The sequence below is a fragment of the Chrysemys picta genome, chromosome 25 (assembly GCF_011386835.1).
Source record: "Chrysemys picta bellii isolate R12L10 chromosome 25, ASM1138683v2, whole genome shotgun sequence".
Classification (NCBI taxonomy): Eukaryota; Metazoa; Chordata; order Testudines; family Emydidae; genus Chrysemys; species Chrysemys picta.
This window is the reverse complement of record NC_088815.1, coordinates 404,545-431,615: the sequence shown is the minus strand read 5'-3', so window position 1 is coordinate 431,615 and position 27,071 is coordinate 404,545. Positions and strand designations below refer to the sequence as shown.

The window sequence follows — 27,071 nt, the reverse complement described above, 5'->3', positions numbered from 1 at the left end:
AGATCACTGAGTGCTGTATTAAATAGTGGGGGAGCCTGAAGCTATATTGCTAAGCGGCTGGTAGAGCAGTGAGTGGTGCGAAGCCTTGTGGGGATGGTTGGAGCGGCCCAAGGAACGGCGAGTGGAGCTGTTTGCAGGGATGGCAGGAGCGGCTCACAGTTCGGTCAGCAGAGTGGAGCAGCTCGTAGAGCAGAGCGCTTTGTGGGACGGCAGGAAGTGGACTGGCTCATGGTGAAGGCTGCGGCGGAACCCCACGGAGAGACGGCCGGCCGGCCTCTAATCACTTAACGTGCCCCTTAACACCCTGCATGCCCCCCTTTTAATCTGGGGCTGCACTGACCAGGGACAGAGACTTTGGGGGTTGTTGGACTTTTGGGACTTTGGGGGTGTTGGACTTTGGGGACTCTGGGTGATTTTTGGGTTGCTGGATTCAAGAACCAAAGGGAAAGGACACAGCCCAATTTGCTGGGCTGGGTCTTTTGCTCATGGTTTGTGTTATGAATCCTGTTTGTGGTGTTTTTCCAATTTAATGCTGATGTCGTTTACCTCACGTTATTAAACATTTTCTGCTACACTCAGACTCCGTGCTTGCGAGAGGGGAAGTATTGCCTTTTAAAGGTGCCCAGGGGGTGGTATGTAATTGTCCCAGGTCACTGGGTGGGGGCTCGAGCCAGTTTTGCATTGTGTTATTGAAACGGAACCCCTAGATACAGAACCCAGTCCTTGTTGCTGCCAATTTATATGGGAAGAAGGATTACACTTGTAAATAAACAAGATGGCATCAAAGAAAATACCAGACTCCATCCATTTCTGCTTCCATCAGGAGCATGCACAGGTCCCTAAACTTTGATTAACTGCTTGGGTCAAAAGGGGCAACAAGATTGTTTTTATTTTTACATTATTTCTTGAAACGTTAGTAGCAGCGATGCATAATATGCACTACCACCTGCACATTATAACAGGACATAGCAGTTGAAATAGTCATTTTTACTTATTTATGATTATGTATTTTATTTAATTATTTTAAAAACCAGTAAGGCCAGCAGCTACTCCAGTAATACAAATAAATAATAAAATAATAATAATCCTTAGTGCTGATTGAAACATCTGATATTTTAGACCCAAGGGTCTTCTGTTTGTGTTGTCATGAACCAGTTTGACACATTGTAACTGTTTCATTGCTGCAAGCAGGAACTACTTTCTTCTAGAAATGTTCCCCTCAGTACTAAGGAGCAGCTGCCCTTCGTGCATGATTAGTGCACCACAGCTACTGACATAAAAGTGATTCCCGCAATAATGAACCTCCCAGCTGCTGTGTACTGTGCCCCCGAGTGCAGATACAGCCACCCACTGCTCCCCTGTAGGTGTAACCCTTCAGGTGGTGCCTCCCCTTGCCCCAGGAAACCCCTGTCAGGGACAGAGAACACAGCCTGCCCCCACCCCCTCCCTACTTTGGACACACAGCAGGAGAGGAAGTGATCTGATCATTAAAACATTTTTTAAAAATAAATCTCCAAATTAAGCCTCTGCTAATCTGCGGTGGAGGTGACAATGCCACCTCCTGCTTTCACTGAACAGACGGGGACGAGCTTAGACAACCTACCCTTGGAAAAGTCATTTATAGAGAACTTTTACACTTAGCAATGCAACTTGAACTGCAATCTTCCCTCCCAAACCCATCACTTGTCACTCGCAGACACATGGGACACTTTGCACTGGAGTTAGCAGACAGACAACTGTTCACAGTACATTTAATTTGAACTTCAAACTTAGTCCCAACATTCAGGGACAATTATCTCCAGCAGCACTGTAGCGGGGTGGACAGCCGCTCCTGCCCTGAGGGGTTGGAAAAGCCCTGCAGAGGGCTTGGGCTGGGCAAGGTAAAACCCTGGCTGATTGGGGGAAGTGGTGGCCGCTGGGCCACACCCTAATCAGGTCCCAGATGGCCGGTATAAAGAGGCTGGGAGCCAGGAGCCCAACAGTAGTCTCTCTCTGAGTGCAGAGAGAGATAGGCCTGGCTGCAGGGAGCTAGATGCAGGGTACCTGTAGTGGAGCAGGGCTGGGGAAAAGCTGGGGGGCTCCAGCCTGGATAGCCCCAGGCTGCGGCTTAGTAGTAGGCCAAGAGGTACTGGGGGTTGCAGAGGGCAGCCCAGGGCTAGTCCAAGGCAGCAGGTCCAAACTCTCCTTGCCTGTGATGAGCGGCCTATACTGCAGTCTGCCCCAGGGAGTGGGGGCTAGTTGGTGACTGGCAATGGCCTAGTGCTGAGGCAAGGTGGGGATAGTGGGTGGGGGTTCCCCAGGGAGGGGAGACCCAGATCTCTGGGGTACTGCCAGGGGGCAGCATCCCAGTAATAGGGGCACCCGGTCCTGGGAGGGACACGGGCGCCAGGCGGATCACCAGCCTGCAGAGGGCGCTCCAGGGGCTGGTGAGCTAATTTCCTGGACGACCAGCAGGAGGCGCCGCAGGGGTCAGTCCGGACCTCTTACAAGCACAAATGAATTCAAATCCTGTTATCAGCATCTGGGCTTCATTGGTTCCAACAGTGTTATGCTGTCCCTTTAATGCCCCCATGTTAGACAAAGTTTTTCCTTCTGGAACCACACAGTAACTTTTTAATCTGAAGAAAACAAACCAACCCCAAACAAATGGACTCAGATCACTGCCATCTCTCCAGCCAACCCCTTCCGGTGAGCTGAGTGTGTTTCTGAGAACCATCCCAAGCCAGCCCCAACATGCTCTTTTACATCCCCATCCCAGAAAGCACATACGCACATGTTTAAAATGAAACATAAATTCAAGGCCTTACTCTGTCCAATTTCACTTTTCAATTCTGCACCTGGTCCAGCGGGATATCGCCCTGGTTCTCCTAGGACTGAAGCTGGGAGCACCAAAGTTCATGCTACCATTAGACCAAGCTCCATGCTTTCGTGGCTTTGTATTTCAAACATACATTGACATGATGGAAATTCAAGTCGTGCTAATTGAGCTCTTTTGAAATGATTTTATTGTATCCAGACTCTAAGAATATACAGCACATGATGTGCAAAGAGGCTCATGTGAAGTATAAAACAAACCGAAATCAGAGCTGCGTCATGACTTCATGGACTAATGCTTCAATCTTGTATATTACTGAGGAGTCTAGGCAGAGTCCTGAACTACAGTTCTTGATTAAAACATCATGCCATGAGGTTCAGCAGTTTCTCTCTGGATCCCCTTTTCCTGGAGGGAGAAAGCAGGACAGCAATTCCCTGCTTACCAAAAGCCAACTCTGCAGAGATCCCCCGGCACCATTCACAGGGAGGTGAAATCACAAACACCTTTGGTGCAGCACTGTCACCTAGACTGTCCACATCTCCTGCCCCCTTTCCCTTTTAACACCGTGTTCGCTAGAGAAACTGGTTTAAAGGATAAATATTGACAGCTGGTAAACAGCTGCATGAATTGTCCGACTCTTCCAACCTGTGATCTAGGCAGAAACTACCCAGGACCTAACCCAAGCACTGAGCTCCCCTCCCCATCATCTAACAACCTTTTCTGATGGCTGAGCACAGCAGAGAACCTCACCCAGACCATGGGAAGGACTGAGGTCCGTCCCATCAACAACAAACTGATTGTGTTGGACACTCCCACATTTCTCCAGCAGTTAATCACTTTGTGTGTGGAGGAAATCTCCCTGACTTTCACTGATGCTCAGCTTGGTGGAGCATACTATCTGCCTGAACAGGCACATATAATCTAAAGACACTGGAATTTATCTGCTAGCCTTAATCACTAATAGCCACATGCCCGGATCTTCACTAAGGCCTTGGCTACACTCAGGAATTCACAGCGCTGCCGTGGCAGCGCTGTGAAGCGAGAGTGTAGTCGCGCCGGCAGCGCTGCGAGAGCTCTCTCGCAGCGCTGTATGTACTCCACCTCTCCGAGGGGAATAGCTTGCAGCGCTGCGAGCGAGCGTGCAGCGCTGCAGGCTCTGATCACACTGGCGCTTTACAGCGCTGCGCTTGCTGCGCTCGGGGGGGGGGTGTTTTTACACCCCTGAGCACAGCGAGTTGCAGCGCTGTACAGCGCCAGTGTAGCCAAGGCCTAAAGTGCTGGACAGAGCTAGCAGACTCCTGTCAAATGCTGCTAGGCAGATGACATTGTAAGTTACAATTGCTAAACATTTATCAGCTGCTTAGAGTATTGTTCAAGATAGTTAACAACACCTACAGTATTGCTAAAGCCAAGCCAGTTTGATCCCTCTCTTTATTCCCTTCAAGGCTACAACCTGTGCAAAGCTTCTATTGGCGAAAAGAGCAGACGCATCCTTTACATATTAAGTGATAATACACAATTCTGTTATCAGAAGCAGGAATTCAGCTATGAAATTAAAATGGCTTCCCTCCTGGTCTACACAACAAGTAAGACAATTCCTAGGGACGCTAGGTGTGTTCAGTATAGATGGATCAGTCAGCAGGCCTGGCCCAGGCTATCTGTCTTTGGCATGGCCGTTGCTGAGATGGGCTCTGCTGTTTAGCTGCTGGACCCCGCTATTCCGGATGCAATTGTTGTTTGTGATGTTGCTGAAATGCATGGTCCCATTTTTCTCTTTCTCCCTCATTTGTTCTCTCTCCTCTTCAGCCATGTCACTTTCTTCTGTGTCACTTCTCAAGTCCCTTTCCATCTGCAGGAGAGAGATATTTTAAATCAGAGGCAATACATGGAGTGAAGGCTGCAGAAGAAGCATTAGTGTCTGAGCCATTGGATGGGTTCCTGCAGGGGGAGGGGAGTGGATCAGAGGGATAGGAGGGGGAGTGTGGGCAGGTACTGAGACTCAGAGGCTGCGGGGAGGCAGCCAGCTCCAGGCTGGGAAGGAGGGTTCTGGGGCTTCCTACCTGCTCCTAGGCCTGTTCCAGCCCCTGGGTCTCGCTCCCAGCTCCCTGGCCTGATCCAAGGCCCCGGGGGTGTGAGTTTACCTGGGGGTGCAGCCAACCCAATGTTTCCATTGTGGAGATGCTAGCCTCCTGGCCCCCCCAGTTCTGCTGCCCCTGGATTCCAGCTGCCATTTCTGTCTGTGGGCTTTAGGAAATCCTTTCCCATGTGTCCTCCTGGGGTGCCCTTAGGAGCATCTCTCCTTGAAACGGGCTCTGACTGTCCCTCTGTCTCACTCGAGGGGCGACCCAGGGACAATCCCGGTCGATGCCAGGAATTGCTGTATGGTCATGAAGCAGCCTGAGGTCAAAGGAGTGCATTAAGGCTTTGTCTACACTACACAGCTTTTTGCAACACGGCTGTTCCGCTACAGCTGTGCCGCTAAAAGCCGTGCAGTGTAGCTGCTGTTTGTTGGCAGGAGAAAGCTCTCCCCAAGGGGGCTGAAGGCATGCTGACTTGGGCTGACCTGTGGTTTTGCTTGGGTTGCCCTGCTGTGATGGGACCATCCTAGCTAGAATCCCTGCTCTGCACAGTCTGTTAAATCCATGCTGCAATGGGAGTGGTTGGGTGGAGGGTGAAATGGATTGTGGGTATGGAGGGGAGGAGCCAGACAGCACTCAGCGGGAGCTGATTTAAATCACCGTTGGCATTCACCAATTTCATTAAGTTGAACACAAATTATATAGATGCATCTCAGCAGTTTCACAACCCCTAAAGAAATGCCTTGGCTCCAATCTCTTGCCCAGCAGCCCAAGACAGGAGATGAATGAGAGACACATGATAAAAGTCTATTAAACAATGACTGGTCTGGAGAAGGTAGATCAGGACAAGGCAGCAAGGCAAGCAACAAAATGGAAAGGTGGGAACTTAAACACTGAACCCAGGGCAGAGTCAGAAAAGCCTGTTACATAAAATTGTTTAGAAAGAGGCACGAAGGGAGACTGACACTGAAATAATCCAAACAAAAAGGTCTGGGGTACCATCCAAGGTCTGAGGTAAGACTGTGACTGGTATACAAAGGAGAATGATGCCAGAAATTGATGGACCAAAATCTGTATGTCAGAGATTAGGCCTAATTGGTGGACAAAATAACGAGGGAATGGGCTGTTCCGGCCATCCCCCCTTTTGGGGCCCTTAGAAAGAGACTTCAGGGGAAGGATCAAAATGTCTGTGAGACACCAGATGGATTGAAAGGAGCGAGTTCACCATCATGGCTCCCACCTCACCATCTCCTGGGGCCCCAGAATCCATGGGGGACTATTCTATCTTCGGCGCCCTGATCCTGAGAGACGTGCTCACCTCTCACCACCTCCTCTGGCTTCCGCTAGCTCCTGAACAGCTGGGATGGGAGAGGTGGGTTCCTGTTCCCATCGCCTCCTTTGTGTGTCATTCCCCCGCCCCACCTTTCTTCTCCTCTTCCCTCTCTCCTTTCCGTTTCTGTCTAATAAAAGCCTGGTGTAGCCAGCCAAGACTTGCGCTTTTGCAGCACTGCTGTCAGAACATGTCCAGTGAGGCAGCTAAAAGCACTGCTGTAGACAGCCCAATGCTGGTACAAGTTTGCCAGATCTCACCGTGGGCTGGACCTGTTTCTCTCCAGCAGGGAGCTTGCAAGTAAGAGTCAGCTCTAGAGACAGAAGCTGCATTCTCTGTCTTTGCTGGTCCTTTCTCTCCCCTTTGATGTGTGTTTGTCTTAAAGAAAACAGGATCGGACTTTAACAGCAGCTGCTCCAGTCTGGCTCGGATTGCCTTTTCTCTTCTCCCAGAAGGAGCCGTTGCCATCTTCAATCACAGCTAAAAGACAGGGTCTTCCTCATCAGCTACAAATCATATCTGGACAGCAGTGCATGCTGATTTGCAATGTGCATTTGAAAGGGCAAAGTCGAGTAGATTTTTCTTACTATGAGATCCAGCCTCTTAGCCTGTTTGTCCCAGGGTGTGGATTTGTATCTCCTTCACCGCGACCTCTCATTAGCTGCGGGGTTACAACAAGAGAGTTAAGAGCAGGATGCGAATAAAAGCACTTGAACCCCTGCATGGGAATGTAATAATGCTGGTCTGTACAATTTGCTGAAGACAGCAAGGAACCTGGGGTCTTCCATGAAGTTCGGGCAGGTTCTAACAGTGCTTCATTTGTAGGGCGAGTGACCCTCCCCAGGGCCGAGGACTGAAGAAAGTCTACCAGACGGTGCACAAACTCAGCCTGAATACCGAGGCTGAAGCCATTCGTCTGAGAAGCTCCTGATGTACCTTAAAATCTTCAGGCACTGGAGAGGAACATTCCAGTACCATAGAGTCATCGGGGGATTAGGATGAAGATGGAAGTGGAGCCAATGGACTTTCCTGCTGCAGTACAGGTCCCTATATAAGTGGCTCAGTCTGAACCTGCTCTGAGGAAGCAGCCTCCATGTGAGTCTGTAATGTAGGTGGCCAAGCAGGTGGCATCACGGGTTGGTTGGGTGACTTGGCCCTGGAGTGGGTAGAGGGTTGGAACTTTACCAAACATGAAACTTCCCATGGAGGATAGAGATATGGCATTGCTGGCCGGTAGGAACTGGGCCAAGAATGCCTGTCTCTGCTGTGGGAACTGTGCCAATCCTGGTACCGATTGTGGTGTATAGGAGGTCTCAACCATCTCCTAGAACAGTGTCTGGATGGTGAGGGAGAAGGGGAGGATGTCTCCAAACTTGATCCCAATGAACCCTCAGTCTTCAGAAGGTAACGGAGGAAGCTACCCCAGTAGAATGAACAAGTGTCCAGCCTCGTCCAGAACCCAAACGCTGACTGCATCAGCATCATGGCCAAGGAAATCGGTGCCCTGAGGCCAGGCAGGGGCATCACACTCCCATATGGGATGGCGCCGGGGTTGGTACTGATCCTGAAGATGTGGCCTGCACCACAGTCGTTATTGATATCAAAGATAGGAACTGTGCCGATGGAGTCCTGGGTACCGATCAGAAGGCCGACTTTGGCTGTGCACTCTGAGTGTTAGTTAGGTGGTGCTGAAGCTGGTGCCGACAATTGGGACATATCAACAATCGCTCCAGGCAGCACCATCTGTACTGACAAGGACCTGGCAGCTGAATGCTCCTGACTAACTGGGAAATCAGGAACAGGGAGGCAAAAGAAGTCTGATTCTGCCTGGCATGCTAAAGGCGTGGAAACAGCTGGTGCCGATGTTGTTGGTACCAGACTCAATAGGTGTCCCACAGATATTGGAGTCGATGGTACAGCACCGACCTGATGCTGCCTTGGCACTGGAGAGTAGGTAGATGGCCAGCTCTACCTCATGTACCAAAAGAATCTCAGAGCCAGTCTGCACACCTCCTGGCAAAGAAGGAAGACTCTCCTCGAGCTCTGGAGTGGAAACCCGAGGGAGGAAAGCGATTTCTCCTCCACCTGGTTTAGGCAACAGAGTCTGGCTGAGGAACACTGGCTCACTGAGGCTCCCAAGTTGTCTGAGGAGCAAGATGTTTTGTGGAGGTCCCCATTGCTGATGTGGTCTCATGCCCTGTTCCATAAGGTGCTGCAAGAGTCTCCAGTCCCTTGCCACCACCTGCGTTCTTGTCTTAGGAGACTGCAGATGGAGCATCTCCCTTCAATGGGCTCTTCTCCTAGGCACAATATACACCATGTGTGGGGATCACAATTGGGAATAGCCACCCCACGCTCCCATCTGTCACCATCCTCGTCCTCCCTGCTACTGCTAATGGGCATACCCCACTGCCCTGTCCTACAGCCTGACTTCTGGCAATCTAACATTGCTAAGTCTGTGCCTGTGCCTTTGGGAGAGCATTTCCTTCTGTGCAGCAGGCTCAGTGTGATGGAACATGCTGGCGATTAGAGTCACAAGGTGTATCAATAACACTTACATGGGAAAAGGTGGGACTGGAGGAGCCCTGGGGAAGATGCTGCCGGGGACTGTCAGTGACATGACAGAGTTCCCCTTTTCCAATTTCTGTAATCGTGCAAATGCAAATCACATTGGCCCCAATTTGGAGGTCCTGACTACGTCTTTATGCAAGTTTTACTCAGGCAAAGCTTCCTTTGACTCAAGCATGGATCCCCCCTGAATAAAGATGTCAGGTTTGGGCCCATTATTAACTTCCATGGAAGTTTCACCTTTAGGGCCAAGACTGCCTGTGAGCCTGGCCCCACCTCTGCACTGCAAGGAATATAAGCCCTTGGATTCTAGTAGGATGCAGAATCCACCATGGATGGATAATTGAGAATCCCGGGAGGGTACAGGACTGTTAGTGGATCCATACCGTGCCACACAGGATGAATCTGTAGACCATGTGAATGATTAGACAGGACCAGAAGACGTGCAGCAGCTGCAGAATCATCAGGAGAGCATTCATGAAATAGTACCCGAAGAAGGGCTGGTAGAGCTCCATGGAGTAGTAGTACGTATTGTAGAGCACCCTGCAGAACAGAGAGTCCCCGTGAGTAACAGTCAAGATCCTAGCAGGAATCACAAGCCAACCCCACAAGGTTCAGCTCTAGCCATGGGTGCACATCGGTCCCTACAAAGGACACTTGGGAGCCAGCCCCCAGCACCCACCTAGGGATGAGCTGTACTTAGCTCTCCTTTGCTGAGCACAGACCCTAGAGAGGAAGAGCTCCTGCCGCATGCTCCAGGCCTTAGCACTGCATCTCTCACTGCTGGTTCTACATCTCACTCAGATGCCATCCTTACTGGGTTGCCTGCCAAAGCCCTGGCCTGTGCTCAGCAGGGCTACAAGGCAGCAGGGGCAGCTGCCTCTGGGGCATGGTGGCAGACTGCATTTTTGGGCCAGATCCTCCAGCCCTCCCCTCACCCCCACTGCTTTGCACCCATCTGGTGGCACAGAGCAGCCACAAGGCCACTGGCACCAGCTAGTTGGGTGGGAAGATCCCCAGGTGGTGGTGAGCCAGCGTAGCTCCCAGTGCAGGGGTCACACGGGGGTGTGATCAGAGTGCAGTTGTGCTCTCACCATCCCTGGGGGCCATTACGGCGAATGGGATTTAGAGGAGCCTGAGGTGACCAGGACTTTGACTGCAGGTGGAGTTAGGGGTGCTCAGCATCTCTGAAAATCAGGCTGCTGGTGCATCTCAAGTGGGCATCCAAAGCAAGAGGCCACGTTTGAAAACATGGCTTCCCTGTCCACGAGCAGATTGTAACCGAATTTGGGGAATGGCCGGACGAATGAAAGGAACTAGTTGCTCACACCAGCCATAGTCAGCTGCAGGACTCCCAGCCACAGGAGACTCAAATACTGCGGCTAGAGCTTTAAAGGGCGTTGACCATCTGGTGAGCAATAACAACATGTGCAGGCCGGGTAGGGATATGGGGGAGCAGGCCTCAGGGCATAAGGGGATCACAGAAGGAATGTGGTGCTTGAAATCTGCCCCTGTGCTCCGCTCCATCCCCACATACAGCGTTGTACAATTGGCCAGGTGCACTGTGGGCTTTGGGCTTTTCTCTCAAGTTTCTCTGGGCCAGCCACAGGATCTGCTGCTCCCTAATTCGCACATTCCCTAGACCGCCCACCTTCTAATTGCTGGCTCTGCAAAACCGCCAGCAATTACAAAATAAAAGCTTGCACACAAACAGCTTACCCTGTTGCCCTCTCGGGCCCTCTGGGCCGGCAACAGGTCCAACACTTTCCCTTCACACCTGGTTTTGTCACGGCCCCATCCTCCCCTTATTTTTTCAAAGACCAAACTGCAGGGGCTGGCTGACTGGCTCGCACCCTTTGATCTACAGACAATCGTCAGTGCCGCTGCCGAGAACTGCTTCTCCCCTTTCAGTTTTTTGCTGTGCAGCTGAGTGAGCAGCTGCCCCTGGCTCTGGCTGGCAGCTGCTGAAAGCTTCATCTGGCTTCATTGGAAAGGAGTAAATGTGACAGATGGAGAGAGAAGGGATTAGGACTGACCTGTCCACGTGGGAAAGTAACTGGCTGCTATCTGACCCTGCAGCATTGTTTGTACCTTCACTTGTATCCTCAACCCTTCTCCTGGGGCCTGAGATCCTCCATGCTCAGCCTGCCAGTCCCAACCCATGCAGGCTGTGCTGGGTCACAGCTCCCCAATTATTTCTAGGGCTCCTTAAGTGCTGCCTGGAGCCTAATCACACTTCTGGCTCTGAGTGAGCTACAAACACATTGTTTCTGTGTGTCTGTCTGATGGGCTCTGAGCTCCCCGGCGGGGCTGAGAACAGCCAGAGGGATATTTTAAAAACTGACCTAGGTTGTAAGTTAGTTGTTTGTCTATTGTCTGTTTTTCTGGACTGATTTTCCCATATCTGTATGAAAAGTGAAGTACAACCATACCCCAGCACTGGGTGTCACCGCACCTGGGGGAGTGGCTGGATTCCACCTTTAATGATGGTCAGGGGCCAGGGATACACGCAGAACTACAGACCCCTCGCGATGCAAACAGTGCTCCCCCTGGGGGTGCTGCACAGAGACCAAGGGAAGAATCTGGCTTTTCTGCAGTAACTACATGTTTAGTTATTATTGGCCCGCTTTCTTACTGTCACATTTGTCACTCCATGGGGAAATGCCCTCCATCCCCTCCATGGGGGATATGCTCCCCTTCAGGCCACCTCAGTTCCTGCCCCTTCTTTCCCCATCCCCTTTTCCCTCTCTCCCCATCTTCCTGGGTCCTGGGAGCCTCCTGTGCTCCTCCCTCTGCATGTCCTTTGCTGCAACATCTCCCAGTTCCCAGCCCCGCAGGCTTCATTCACATATGCTTCCCTCCCCTGAACCCATCAACGCCTGAACAGTTAATGAGGACACCGAAGTTGATTCTCCAGTCTGATGAATGGGGGCAGGAGGGTTCACACTTCTGCGTCACGCTTCAGGCTTTTCTACAGACTCAGGCACAGACTTGGAAGGAATTGGTCTCGGAACGGTGTGCTCATACGCCGGGGTAGAGCCATTACAGAGCTGAGGAGACCTGTGGCAGGTGAGCAGCCCAGGGGGGGTGGGGAATGACCGCCCAGAGGCCTGTGTGAGATGGTAACTCATGGAAACACCCTGTGCCAGGGAATCACTCTAGTCTGCCAGCCTCCAAGGCCATGTCTGCCCAGCTCACCCCTGGAGCAAGGCTGGTCACATATGCATGTGCTGCAGTCCTGCTAAGGAGGGGCAGGTGCCTGGGGACGGAGGAAGCAGAGGCTGTCGCTGGGGATTTGGGGCCAGGCCGGCTGCTCCTGACTCTGAACTGATTCCCCAGGACGCCCATTTGAAGAGCCATACTCCAGCGCAGACTCACTTGTAGGGGAAAATAAGCAGACGGGTGATGAGGAAAACAGCTGAGAAGATGATGAAGAGCCCATCACAAATTCGTCTCCACTTCATGTAATTGAATATCTTGGTTGGCTGAAAAGAAAAGTAAAAGAGAGCAGTCTGGGAGAGTGCCCCAGCAGCGACCGCCTGGCGGGAAGACATGGGGAGAGGGGCAGGGGGCAGCACGCAAGTCCCACTGTTGGCCCCCTCAGCAGGGAGTCTAGGATGGACAAGGCTGTGAAGACTGATCTCCCAACCCAGACAGGGGTGAGGCACGAGGCTGGGGGCATGTGGCCTCCACAGTTCTCTGCCAATGGCCCATCCTCCGGAGCTGCAGCACCTGCTTTTCCAATCCTGGGCTCCACTAGCGCAGCCAGCGTTCTTCAACTCGCCTGCATCACCGTGGGGTGTGCCAGGCCAGAGCCCACCCAGCTCCTCCCGTTCAGCGCTGACTGGCCATGACCCTGCTTTTCCCGCTGACAGAGACCGCCAAGAGTGCAGAACTGGAGTATGGAGAAATGTCCACTAGAGACAAGTCTGAGACCACATAGCTCATTTCACATGTGGATTTAGCCAGGCTCCAGCACAAGTCTCCAGCTGTAAGCTTCTGCATTGACTCACTGGACTTGCCCTGGATTTATTGGAAAACCAAGTGCAGGTTCTCGTGGGCTGCACAGCGATTTAGCCCTCCCATAGCCTGTGGTGCTCACCTCTAGGATACAGTCTGAAGCATCATGGATCACCATCACCAGTGTCCCAATGCGGAGGTAATTGGCACAGTAGGAGAAACAGATCAGGAAGATGGTAGCTGCATGGTGGACAATCTGCTGACTAAGGTCCTGATGAGAAAAGGGATGAGCATGTAAAGCAGAGATTAAAACGCAAGAGACACCCTCTCTCCTGGGCAGAGCACGTTCTCCTCCTGACCAGAAATAAAATCTCTTCCTGCTATGAGGCACGAAGCAGCTCCCACAGCAGCTCTCTAACCTGGCCACATTCTAGAGCTCTGAGCCGCCAAGAGAACTTTGTCTACTCCCTGGTGGCTGTGAAAGCGTGAGGCACCCATGGCTCTTGGATGACCCACAACCAGAAAAATGGGAAGAAAGTCAATGGTGGCAAACACGGTCTGATCCGGGCAAACTCTCACACACACAACTCTTACAAACTGTAGTAGATCAAGAGGGCCTGGAGCACGGGGTCTGGGGCCGGACCTGAGGCCTGAACCACAGTCAGCAAAGCCAGGCAATGCTAGGAGCCAAAGTCAGGCCCCTGGCATAGGGCAGACGCTTGCTCACAAGCACACTGTCCAGAACTTGGCAGAGGTACAGCGAGCACGGGTAAGACACAGGCACTCCTAAGTACTAAGTACAGGACAGACATGTTAACACATTCCTGGGAGATTGATTATTCTGTCCTCCTGTCCTTGCTAAGGACAGGAGGACAGAATAATCAATGGGGATGTTTTGTTTGAGCCAGCAGGACCCAGGTGTAGGGCTGGTAACTAACCACGTCAGGAGTGTGATATGTATAGGGTGACCAGATGTCCTGCTTTTATAGGGACAGTCCTGATATTTGGGGCTTTTTCTTATATAGGCGCTTATTACCCCCCCAGCCCGTCCCGATTTTTCACACTTGCTATCCAGTCACCCTAGATAGGTAACTCGTTTGTATCAATGTATAAAAGAGAAATCATAGGAGAGGCACATTCGTTCAGCTGAGGGGGCAGCAGAAAGTCCTGCTGCTGACTGAGCTGGTCCATTGTCCTGGGCACACATCTGTTAGTGAGCCTGTATCTCCTATGGGGTGCTAGGACCGTGCTTCATCGACAATAAACCTGGCCTTCGCTACTGAACCGAGCCTGTGGTCTTTCTAGGTAGAATCATAGAATATCAGGGTTGGAAGGGACCTCAGGAGGACATCTAGTCCAACCCCCTGCTCAAAGCAGGACCAATTCCCAACTAAATCATCCCAGCCAGGGCTTTGTCAAGCCTGACCTTATTCATAGATTCATAGATTATAGGACTGGAAGGGACCTCGAGAGGTCATCGAGTCCAGTCCCCTGCCCGCATGGCAGGACCAAATACTGTCTAGACCATCCCTGATAGACATTTATCTAACCTACTCTTAAATATCTCAAGAGATGGAGATTCCACAACCTCCCTAGGCAATTTGTTCCAGTGTTTAACCACCCTGACAGTTAGGAACTTTTTCCTAATGTCCAACCTAGACCTCCCTTGCTGCAGTTTAAACCCATTGTTTCTGGTTCTATCCTTAGAGGCTAAGGTGAACAAGTTCTCTCCCTCCTCCTTATGACAGCCTTTTAGATACCTGTAAACTGCTATCATGTCTCCTCTCAGTCTTCTCTTTTCCAAACTAAACAAACCCAATTCTTTCAGCCTTCCTTCATAGGTCATGTTCTCAAGACCTTTAATCATTCTTGTTGCTCTTCTTTGGACCCTTTCCAATTTCTCCACATCTTTTTTAAAATGCGGCGCCCAGAACTGGACACAATACTCCAGCTGAGGCCTAACCAGAGCAGAGTAGAGCCGAAGAATGACTTCTCGTGTCTTGCTCACAACACACCTGTTAATACATCCCAGAATCATGTTTGCTTTTTTTGCAACAGCATCACATTGTTGACTCATATTTAGCTTGTGGTCCACTATAACCCCTAGATCCCTTTCTGCTGTACTCCTACCTAGACAGTCTCTTCCCATTCTGTATGTGTGAAATTGATTTTTCCTTCCTAAGTGGAGCACTTTGCATTTGTCTTTGTTAAACTTCATCCTCTTTAACTCAGACCATTTCTCCAATTTGTCCAGATCATTTTGAATTATGACCCTGTCCTCCAAAGCAGTTGCAATCCCTCCCAGTTTGGTATCATCCGCAAACTTAATAAGCGTACTTTCTATGCCAATATCTAAGTCGTTGATGAAGATATTGAACAGAGCCGGTCCCAAAACAGACCCCTGCGGTACCCCACTCGTTACGCCTTTCCAGCAGGATTGGGAACCATTAATAACAACTCTCTGAGTACGGTTATCCAGCCAGTTATGCACCCACCTTATAGTAGCCCCATCTAAATTGTATTTGCCTAGTTTATCGATAAGAATATCATGCGAGACCGTATCAAATGCCTTACTAAAGTCTAGGTATACCACATCCACCGCTTCACCCTTATCCACAAGGCTCGTTATCCTATCAAAGAAAGCTATCAGATTGGTTTGACATGATTTGTTCTTCACAAATCCATGCTGGCTGTTCCCTATCACCTTACCACCTTCCAAGTGTTTGCAGATGATTTCCTTAATCACTTGCTCCATTATCTTCCCTGGCACAGAAGTTAAACTAACTGGTCTGTAGTTTCCTGGGTTGTTTTTATTTCCCTTTTTATAGATGGGCACTATATTTGCCCTTTTCCAGTCTTCTGGAATCTCTCCCGTCTCCCATGACTTTCCAAAGATAATAGCTAGAGGCTCAGATACCTCCTCTATTAGCTCCTTGAGTATTTTAGGATGCATTTCATCAGGCCCGGGTGACTTGCAGGCATCTAACTTTTCTAAGTGATTTTTAACTTGTTCTTTTTTTATTTTATCCGCTAAACCTACCCCCTTCCCATTAGTATTCACTATGTTAGGCATTCCTTCAGACTTCTCGGTGAAGACCGAAACAAAGAAGTCATTAAGCATCTCTGCCATTTCCAAGTTTCCTGTTACTGTTTCTCCCTCTTCACTAAGCAGTGGGCCTACCCTGTCTTTGGTCTTCCTCTTCCTTCTAATGTATTGATAAGAAGTCTTCTTGTTTCCTTTTATTCCCGTAGCTAGTTTGAGCTCATTTTGTGCCTTTGCCTTTCTAATCTTGCCCCTGCATTCCTGTGTTGTTTGCTTATATTCATCCTTTGTAATCTGTCCTAGTTTCCATTTTTTATATGACTCCTTTTTATTTTTTAGATCGTGCAAGATCTCATGGTTAAGCCAAGGTGGTCTTTTGCCACATTTTCTATCTTTCCTAACCAGCGGAATAGCTTGCTTTTGGGCCCTTAATAGTGTCCCTTTGAAAAACTGCCAACTCTCCTTAGTTGTTTTTCCCCTCAGTCTTGATTCCCATGGGACCTTACCTATCAGCTCTCGGAGCTTCCCAAAATCTGCCTTCCTGAAATCCATTGTCTCTATTTTGCTGTTCTCCCTTCTACCCTTCCTTAGAATTGCAAACTCTATGATTTCATGATCACTTTCACCCAGGCTGCCTTCTACTTTCACATTCTCAACGAGTTCCTCCCTATTTGTTAAAATCAAATCTAGAACAGCTTCCCCCCTAGTAGCTTTTTCAACCTTCTGAAATAAAAAGTTGTCTCCAATGCAGTCCAAGAATTTGTTGGATAGTCTGTGCCCCGCTGTGTTATTTTCCCAACATAAATCCGGATAGTTGAAGTCCCCCATCACCACCAAATCTTGGGCTTTGGATGATTTTGTTAGTTGCTTGAAAAAAGCCTCATCCACCTCTTCCACCTGGTTAGGTGGCCTGTAGTAGACTCCTAGCATGACATCTCCCTTGTTTTTTGCCCCTTTTAGCCTAACCCAGAGACTCTCAACACTTCCGTCTCCTATGTCCATCTCTACCTCAGTCCAAGTGTGTACATTTTTAATATATAAGGCAACACCTCCTCCCTTTTTCCCCTGTCTATTCTTCCTGAGCAAGCTGTACCCATCCACACCAACATTCCAATCACGTGTATTATCCCACCAAGTTTCAGTGATGCCAACAATGTCATAGTTGTATTTATTTATTAGCACTTCCAGTTCTTCCTGCTTATTCCCCATACTTCTCGCATTTGTATATAGGCATCTAAGATACTGGTTTGATCTTTCCTCCCAGTTTTGTCCTGACTCTCCTTTCTCTCTGCCAATATAGCCCACACTCCCTCTCGTTTCCGACCCATCTCCCCGGTCTCCATGTTCCCCACTTACCTGTGGGCTTTGCTCACCTGTCCCCGTCGAACCTAGTAAACCTCTAACGAAGGAGATTCCACCACCTCCCTAGGTAACCCATTCCAATGCTTCACCACCCTCCTAGTGAAAAAGTTTTTCCTAATATCCAACCTAAACCTCCCCCATTGCAACTTGAGACCATTACTCCTTGTTCTGTCGTCTGCTACCACTGAGAACAGTCTAGATCCATCCTCTTTGGAACCCCCTTTCAGGTAGTTGAAAGCAGCTATCAAATCCCCCCTCATTCTTCTCTTCTGCAGACTAAACAATCCCAGTTCCCTCAGCCTCTCCTCATAAGTCATGTGCTCCAGCCCCCCTAATCATTTTTGTTGACCTCCGCTGGACTCTTTCCAATTTTTCTACAACCTTCTTGTAGTGTGGGGCCCAAAATAATATATGGAGATATACCTATCTCATAGAACTGGAAAGGACCCTGAAAGATCATTGAGTCCAGCCCCCTACCTTCACTAGCAGGACCAAGTACTGATTTTAACCCAGATCCCTAAGTGGCCCCCTCAAGGATTGAACTCATGACCCTGGGTTTAGCAGGCCAATGCTCAAACCACTGAGCTATCCCTCCCCCTAGTAGTAGTACTATTGAGGTCTGCTGAACCTGGGACAGCACCTGGAGAGAGCACACACGCACCCAACTGACAACACAGACCTATGCCTCTACAGTGAGGAGGCAAAGAGAAACCTCCCCTCTGCCCTAGAGCAACATTGGCTCCCACCTCTGCTCTGTGCCCATGTGCATGCCTACACCCTCACCTCACCTATACCGGAAACTCACCTAATGCCTGCAATGCACACACCCTCCCCTCTGCACATGAAGCCTTATATGGCAGCCTTAAGCCTATGCAACCACACAGAGCCCCATGTCTCCTGAAGCCCTGGCCACATGGACATGTACAGCCTGCATGGCAGTCAGCTGTTTCTATTCCCATCTCCAGCACCAGTGTGGCATGGCAGATCAAGGGCAGAATTTACAAAAACATTCACAACTTTGGGGGTTCCCAGCTCACAACTCCGAAGGTTGGACACCCTAAAGAAGATGGCACCTTTGGAAGTTTGGCCATGTGTTCTCCACCTTCCCAGAGGGGAGGGAAGCCCTGTTGTGAAGAGGAACCCAGTCTAACCAGTGAGGAGTGAGCCCGGCAGAACCGATGACCAGGCCAGCGCACACAGTCTGAGGGAGAATATTCTCTTCAGTGTGAAGTGCAAGAGGTAGAGACAAGTGATATGTCTTGAATGATTAATAACTTAATGTCTCCTGGCCCTCGAAGATTAGAAAATATCCACTTCTGTTATCACAAAATAGGATCCACCCAGCAAGTAAAGACAATAAGAAAATGATTAACATCATGTGAGACACTTTGGCTATGTCTACACTATCACTTTTGTCTGTAAAACATTTGTTGGTCGGGAGCGTGAAAAAAACACCCCGACTGACATACTTTTCACCGACAGAAGCGCCGGTGTGGACAGTGCTACGTTGGAGGGAAACGCTCTCCTGCCGACAGAGCTAGCACTGCTCGTTGGGGTGGTTTAATTATGCTGGCGGTAGAGCTCTCTCCGGTCGGCATACAGCAGCTACCCGGGAGACCTTACAGTTGTGCCACTCTAAGGTCTGTAATGCAGACATCGCCTTTGTCTAAGGACACACAGTTCAACTATGGTTCGGAGTTCCACCCCCCAGGAATAGAAACTAAAATGGATAGATGGGAAGATTGTTAACCACAGAGGCACAAATCTCCCATAATTTACATATAGATAAAGCCTCTTCCTACCTCCCAACTTAGCTAAAAGGCCTCCAAAATGTTACCATGCAAGGGTAACATCCAGCTTTCCTATGCAAAGTGGCCCATTGCACACTTGGAATTGGTCAAGAGCTGGATTGGGAGCTGGGAGTTAACCAAACTAGAAGTAACTTGTTGTGAGACTGAAGGTCAACAAGTGGGGCAAACTGCTGGTTATCCCAAGAAACTCAAATCACACGTTTTCACCCCAAATGAAACTATACATTTATTTGCCTTGTAAATCAAATATATCATGGATAATCTGTTTTGCCTCATCAATATGTCTTTCATCCCAAATTAATGATGCATATTTGCTTGGCCTGGCAGTCAGATCTACATCTCTTTATATGTGGGTAATGTCTCTTGTTCTGTTGCAAACCCTAAAAAACACAAAATGCATATGTACAATCAAAGAATGTGTGAAGCATGTCCATCAAGTTTGGAAGATTATAAGAGGTTTTGTTGGTTTTCATTATAAATAATTGTGGCACTCTAGAAGCAATACGATTTGTATGGCACAAGGAAGCAGAGTGTTAAAAGATATAAACCAGGGTATAACTTTGCATTACTATAAGAAACAGCCTAGAAGGGGAAATTCCAATAAATAATGTGAGCTAATATTGAAATACAATCCTTGAAAAGAATCAAACATAAAAAAACCTGCAATAAGAAAAGGACTGAAGAAATCTGTCCTAAGCCAACACCATCTACTGAATGCTGATGGAAGCAGCAGAGAAACTCAGAGCACTGGAATCTGAGCACTCAGATGGCAAGAATCCAATAGAAATCAGAGGGTAGCCCCATCCAATGAGGTACATAAAACTGAGATCACCAGGTGGGTATGGGCAGAACCCGCAAGGAAGGTGACAGATGCCCAGAACAGTCATGTGGAAAGGACTCTCCCCATTGCAGGGTTAACAGGATAAAAAATGGTGAGATTTCATTTCAAAAATTGTATTTTTCCTTCTATTCTTTAATACAAAATAACTGAAGGTTAGTTATCTTGCTGAGTCTGCATGCTCTAGTGAGATCTCTAACCATATTTTAGATTGTAACTAATGCTATAACCTGCCCTCCTTTATAAGTCAAAGCAAATTGGCCTAACCATAACTTTAAGCAACTGCTTTTGATGTTCTAAAGTTGGCCCTTGCAAACTAAACCACTGAAATAGCAGGGACCACACTCTTGAAAGTGCCTTAAAGACAAGTCCATCCTTGCACCTTGAAGAAACACTGGAAGTTGATAAATGTGTTCAGTACTAAAGAACTGCTGATCATAAGTAAATGTAGCAAGAAATCTTGGTGATTTGACTGTTCCTTGGTGTAAGCCCCAACACTACGCTTTGACAATTGTTTGCAAAACTCTATTCAGTACACACCTAGAACATTGGTTGTATCTACACTTGACGGGTGAACTGTTGACGGTATACTGATGTGAGACTGGGTGATTGTTGATTGGTTAAGAATAACCAAGTGTCCTGATTTCAGAAATACTGTTCCAACTAAAAGCTGATATGAAAAGAAACTTGCATTCAATTAGTAAGGTAATGATCCCACGCTGGACTCAGTAGAAATGGAAAGCTTCCATTCTAACATTGGCTGTAACACTTGTACAATTGACAGATTGAATTTGTTACATTGCAGCATGGCACATTCACCAAACTGACCCCCTTCCAGGCTTCCAGATGCCCCGGCCCAGTTTGCGCCCCCATTCCCATCACCATGGCGCTGCCACTCACCTTCCTTTTCACATCAAAGGGCAGCGTGCAGACCAGCGAGGAATAGAAGGAGAGTTCCAGCATGTAGTACCAGAACACCGAGGGCAGTAAGGGCTGCAACACCAAGAGGGAGAGGCTGTGTTATATCCCACACACAAGCGCCATGGGCTTGGGGCAAGGGGAAAAAACAACCAACAAAATAAACAGTTTTGGGTAGTGATCAGGTCTCTGCATTTCAGGGGAAAGGCCTTACAAGAATGCTGTAGAATAGAGGGATATTGCCCCTTGGCTCCAGTGGGAAGTGCTGGTTTTAAGTGTAATGTTGCCCTCTAGAGGATGTTCCATGATGCAGTCAAGGAACCATCTATTACTACCAGCTATCAAAAAATGTCTGTTCACTCACCAGGCAATAGCCTGTGGTTTCACAGCTGAAAAGACAAAGTTCTAGCCCAGCTCTGTAGGATGAACACATTTTAATTAGCAATTGTGTCTTTTGCGGACATCAGGGGGCTTCCTTACACTAGAATTTACCAGCTTAGAAATGATTATGATTTCTGAGCCACTGCAACTAACATAAACAACGAGTCTGGTGGCACCTTAAAGACTAACAGATTTATTTGGGCATAAGCTTTCGTGAGTAAAAACCTCACTTCTTCGGATACATAGCCATGGATTATTGGACATACACCTTTGCTTCTGTTTTCCCTAAATGTAAGTTTGATTGTATGTTTTCACTTCATTTATTCAAACATCCTTTATCCCAAGATTTAAGAGATTTTAAGGCCAGGAGGGACCATTCTGAACCTCCATTCTGACTTCCTGCATTACACAGGCAAGAGGATGTGCCCACAGATTCTGCTAAAGCAGATCTTTTGACAAGAGATGCCCAGACTTGATTAGGAGACTCTAAATGAAGGAGGATTTGCAAATCCCTTGCTGATCTGTTGCACTGGTTAATTACTCCCACTATTAAACATGGGCAACTTATTTCTGTTTTGAACTTTCCTGATTTCATTGTGGACCCACAGGATATTGTCCTGCATGTGTCTGCTAGAAGAGACAGCCTGGTATCAGACATTCTCTGCCTGTGTTGGGACCTACAGCCCGTGATCCAGTTGCCGCTTAACCTTTTCTTCATTCAGCAAGGGGTTTGATTTCTGAACCAACAAATTCTTGTACCAAGAGAACAGAACAGGGCAATTTTCAAGTGATCTATCCTGTCATCCAGTCCCAACTTCTGGCAGTCAGAGGCTTAGGGACACTCAGAGAATGGGATTGCATCCCTGACCATCTAATCTATTAGCCATTGATGGACCTTACCCTGCAGGAACTTATCCAATTCATTTTTAACCCATTTATAGTTTTGGCCGTCACAACATCCCTTGATGATGAGTTCCACAAGTTGACTGTGAGTTGTATGAAGTAGTATTTCCTTTTGTTTGTTTTAAACCTGCTGCCTATTAATTTCTTTGGGTGACCCTTGGTTCTTGTGTTATGTTAAAAAGGTAAATAATACTTCCCTATTCACTTTCTCCACATCAGTCACGATTTTGTAGACTTCTATCTTATCCCCCACCTTAGTGGTCTCTTTTCCAAGTTGAACAGTCCAGGTCTTTTTGATCTCTCCTGTTTCATACCCCTAATCATTTTTCTTCCCCTTCTCTGTTCCTTTTCCATTTCTAATATATCCTTTTTGAGATGGGGCAACCGGAATTGCACGCAGTATTCAAGACATGGGAGTACCATGGATTAATATATTGGCAGTATGATATTAACTGTCTTATTATCTATCCCTTTCCTAATAGATAATAACACTCTGTTTGCTTTTTTGACTGCCACTGCACATTGAGTGGATGTTTTCAGAGAATTATTCACAATGACTCCAGATCTCTTTCTTGAGTGGTAACAGCTAATTCAGACCCTATCATTTTGTATGTATACTTGGGATTATATTTTCCAATGAGCATTACTTTGCACTTATCAACATTGAATTTCATCTGCCATTTTGTTGCCCATTCACCCAGTTTTGTGAGACCCCTTTGTAACTCTTCAGTCTATTTTGGACTTAACTATCTCTGGCCCTGTTGTATCAAATTTTTCACAGTCAACTCTGGACTTAATTATCTCGAGTAGTTTTGTATCATCTACAAACTTTGCTATCTTGCTATATATCCCTTTTTCCAGATAATGTATGAATATGTTGAACATCACTGGTCCAAGTACAGAAGCTGGGGGACACCACTATTTACCTCTCTCCATTGTGAAAACCATTTATTTCAACCCTTTCCCCCTATCTTTAACCAGTTACTGATCCGTGAGAGAACCTTCCCTCTTATCCTATGATTGTTTACTTAAAAAAGGCTCCAGAGGTGATCCTGGAAATTACAGGGTGGTAAGCCTAACTTCGGTATCAAGCAAATTGGTTGAAACTATAGTAAAGAACAGAATTATCAGACATGTAGATGAACACAATATGTTGGGGAAAAGTCAATATGGCTTTCTAAAAGGAAAATCATGCTTCACCAATCTATTAGAATTCTCTGAGGGTGTCAACAAGTATGTGGACAAGGGTGACCAGTGGATATAGTATATCTGGACTTTCAGAAAACCTTTGACAAGGTGCCACCCCAAAGGCTCTTAAGCAAAGTCATGGGATACAAGGAAAGGTCCTCTCATGGATCAGTAATTGGTTAAAAGACAGGAAACAAAGGGTAGAAATAAATGGTCAGTTTTAACAATGGAGACAGGTAAATAGTAGTGTCCCCCAGGGTTCTGTACTTGGACTAGTGATGTTCAACATATTCATACATTATCTGGAATAAGGGGTAAACTGCGAGATAGCAAAGTTTGTAATGACACAAAACTACTTGAGATAATTAAGTCCAGATTGACTGTGAAGAATGTGATACAACAGAGCCAGAGAGCAGCAGGCGCGTGGTAGATGGGAGGTATATAAACCCTAGAATGATCAAGGCCTTATTCTCTGTGGACTAGGGAAAGGTTACTACCAGGTAATTGGAGCACCTGCAGCCAATTAAGGCCCCGGCCAAGACCTAATTACCCCTCCCCCCTTCCGTCAGAGAGAGAGAGAGAGAAGGAGAGCTGACTAGAGTTTGGAGGAGTATTGCTGTTAGCCAGAGGACAAGGGGAAGGGGAACACTGCCCAAGCAGAGCAGAGGGACTCCCCCAGCACAGAGGACTGAGGGAAACTCTATCCAAAGGGAGAGAGGGTAAGCAGCCAGCAAAGCTGAAGGGGCTGGTACCCGGAGTAGGAGAGCGGACCTGGGTCCCTTCCCCGCTCCTCTCTCTCTTCCACCAGGGCACTAGCAGAGAGCACCACGCCCAAGAAGAGGGGCAAGAGGCGGCGCCCTGACCCACCACACCAAGAAAAAGCGCAGGACTCACCACAGTAGCATCGGCTATTTGCCACAAGAGTTACAAAGGGATCTCACAAAACTGGGTGACCGGGTAACAAAATGGCAGATAAAATCAATGTTGATAAATGCAAAGTAATGCACATTGAAAAATCTAATCCCAACTATATATACAAAATGATGGGATTTAAATTAGCTGTTACCACTCAAGAAAGAGATCTTGGCGTCACCATGGATAATTCTCTGAAAACATCTCTTCAGTGTGCAGCAGCAGGTAAAAAAGCTAACAATATTAGAAACCATTAGGAAAGGGATAGATAATAAGACAGAAAATATATTGCCTCTATATAAATCCATGGCACGCCCACATATTGAATGCTGGGTGCAGATCTGGTCGCCCCATCTGAAAAACAGATATATTAGAATTGGAAAAAGTGCAGAGAAGGGCAATAGATGTGATTAGGGATATGGAACAGCTTCCACATGAAGAGAGGGTAAAAAGACTAGGACTGTTCAGCTTGGAAAAGAGACAACTAAGGGGGGATATGATAAAGTTTATAAAATCATGACTGGCGTGGAGAAAGTGAATAGGGAAATGTTGTTTGCCCCTTCACATAGCACAGGAACCAGAGTCATCCAATGAAATTAATAGGCAGCAGGTTTAAAACAAACATAAGGAAATATACAACGCACAGACAACCTGTGGAACTCGTTGCCAGGGGACATTAGGAAAGCCAAAAGTATTAACTGGGTTAAAAAAAGAACTAGATACGTTCATGGAGGATAGGTCCGTCAATGGCTATTAGCCTAGATGGTCAGGGACGCGGCTCCATGCTCTGGGTGTCCCTAACCTGTGACTCCCAGAAGCTGGGACTGGATGATAGGGGATGGATCACTCGATAAACTGCCTGTTCTGTTCTCCCTCTGAAGCACCTGGCACCAGCCACTGTTGGAAGACAGGATATTGGGCTAGATGGACTATTGGTCTGACCCAGTATGGCCGTTCTTATGTAATGTTCGATCAGATGAGAAAGCAGCAGCAAGCCTTGCTAAGGGCTGGGTTTGAAACCGGTGATGACAGTGAACTGAGTTTCCCACTGCCCTTCTCATGGATTTTACAATTCCCCGCTGAGAACTGCAATGGGAAATCCTTCCCAAGGTCAGACTTATCCTTCCCAGCATACCCTGAGAAATGCTCAGGAGGAGCTAAAGGGGTGAGGTAGAATTCCAACTCTGATGGGCTAAAATTCCAGTTATCAAGGAGGTTTGCAGGGGCCACAATGACCCATCTGCTGTAGCAGCGCCACAAATCTCCTTAGTAGTTGCCTGCTGCTGCCAAGCATGCAACCTCATGCAGACTCTACAGACTGACAGCTGCTCTCCTGAGAGGAGCTAGAATGGCAGCTCAGGGCTTTACACTGACTCACAGGATTTTTCACCAGGCTCGGATGAAGCAGCTGCTCTAGTTTTTTATGGAAAGAATTCTTGGGAAATTAAAATTTGCTTGTTCACATCTGATGGACCTCAGCTCCGCTCCTCACACGCCCTCTCTGAGAGCTGCTGGAACGCCAGCCTGCTGCCTTTACTGCATGCGGGGGGTGTGTGCACGTGCTGCTATTCAGCCAGCTAGTGCTGTCTTCTCCAGAGGAGGCAGAGTGTGTCCAGGATAAGGAGAGAGGCATTGTCATCACCAGCTCTCATACACAACAGGAGATGCCTGGCTACAGCCTCCCCACATTGCTCTTGGCCTCTCGACTGTGGAGAGTGGTGTGTGTGTGTTGGGGGCTTGACTGACAAGCAAAATATCTTGCATTTTTGTCACTATCATCAGTACCCAGACAAAAAGCAGGGAGCGGATTTTGTGCGTTGGCTGGTAAATGTTCATTTCTGTTCTCCTGGGCTGGGTCCACGGGAGACGTGACAGGCAGTGGTCTGATCGTCATTGCAGCTTTTACTGATGAAGGTTGGGCCTGGACAGTGTAAAGCTTTAGGAGACCACCCACTATGCTCGATAGGTGTGAGACGCTGCTGCTGCCAGACCTCGTGAGGAAGCGCATTGCCTGAGAGGTGATTCTTCAGCACCACCAGATATGAGACAGCAACCTGAATGTACCTTCTGTTATAGACATGCACGAAAACTTCTTAATGTCCTCTTGCTGACCAAGGGCCCCTCCCCATCCTCAAGCTCATCTTCAAACCTTGATGCTTGGGAGCACTCCCTCGTCCTCCTTGATTCTCCACTATGCTTTGGCTGCCATGACCAAGAACTCTCTTCATTTTCCTCTTACTTCTCCAATTGCCCACTCATCTCTGTTGGCTCCTTCTCCCCAACTCTAAAATAATCATAATTCACAGCACTACAGGAGGGAAGAGGTAACAAGCCTGTCCAGAGGTGACTGATGTCTCTGGAATCAAACCTAGGTCATCGATAGGTATCCCCTTCACACTGTATCTCAGAAGTTGGAGTTACCCATACAAGAAGATGGTCTGGTATAACCTGGAGATTGGTTTGGGATCAGGGTTTGGATTCTGGCTGCATGCGGGTCTGGAGTTTTCATTCAGGCCCATTTCTAATGCTAGTAGTGCAAGTGAAGGAGTGTAACTGGATGTTTGCATAGGGATGAGAGGTGACTTGCGATATGGATCTTTGCACCTGAGTGACTCACCTGCTGTGGATACCCCACCCAGCATTTTCTATGGTCCCAAAACCAGGGCTTCTGTAAAGAAACAAAGTGTAACTATGAGAATACCAGCTGCCTAATGAACAGGAGATACACTAAGCACCCCTGTATTCGTATCCTACACTCTATTGTACTAATCTCTGTACAGAATATGCTTTGTGAGGTATTATTTGAAAACTAATAACTTGCTCATCAATAATATCATGGTGAAATATATGAAGCAACAGTATATGTAAAGTTACGAAATCCCCCTGTATGATGTTATTAGCACATGTCCAAAACCACACAGCCCAGCCTAGGCAAAGGTTGTTAAATGGGATCTATCCTAAACA

The 27,071-nt window shown here is 47.9% G+C and overlaps 1 protein-coding gene across 4 annotated transcripts in view; it reads right to left on the bottom strand.

Moving 5' to 3' along the window:
• Positions 1–2,990: 2,990 nt before the first annotated feature.
• Positions 2,991–27,071, bottom strand: part of LOC101945509 (ceramide synthase 2-like) — a 121,667-nt gene continuing 97,586 nt past the window's right edge. For all 4 annotated transcript variants that reach the window (XM_065578340.1, XM_065578341.1, XM_065578343.1 and 1 more), the window contains 6 exons: positions 26,725–26,775; positions 20,706–20,798; positions 12,894–13,022; positions 12,170–12,276; positions 9,178–9,334; positions 2,991–4,664 (listed from right to left, as the gene is read on the bottom strand). In XM_065578340.1, the coding sequence (XP_065434412.1) occupies positions 4,470–4,664; positions 9,178–9,334; positions 12,170–12,276; positions 12,894–13,022; positions 20,706–20,798; positions 26,725–26,775 (732 nt within the window). In that variant the 3' untranslated portion in view covers positions 2,991–4,469. The remainder of the gene's footprint in view (positions 4,665–9,177; positions 9,335–12,169; positions 12,277–12,893; positions 13,023–20,705; positions 20,799–26,724; positions 26,776–27,071) is intronic.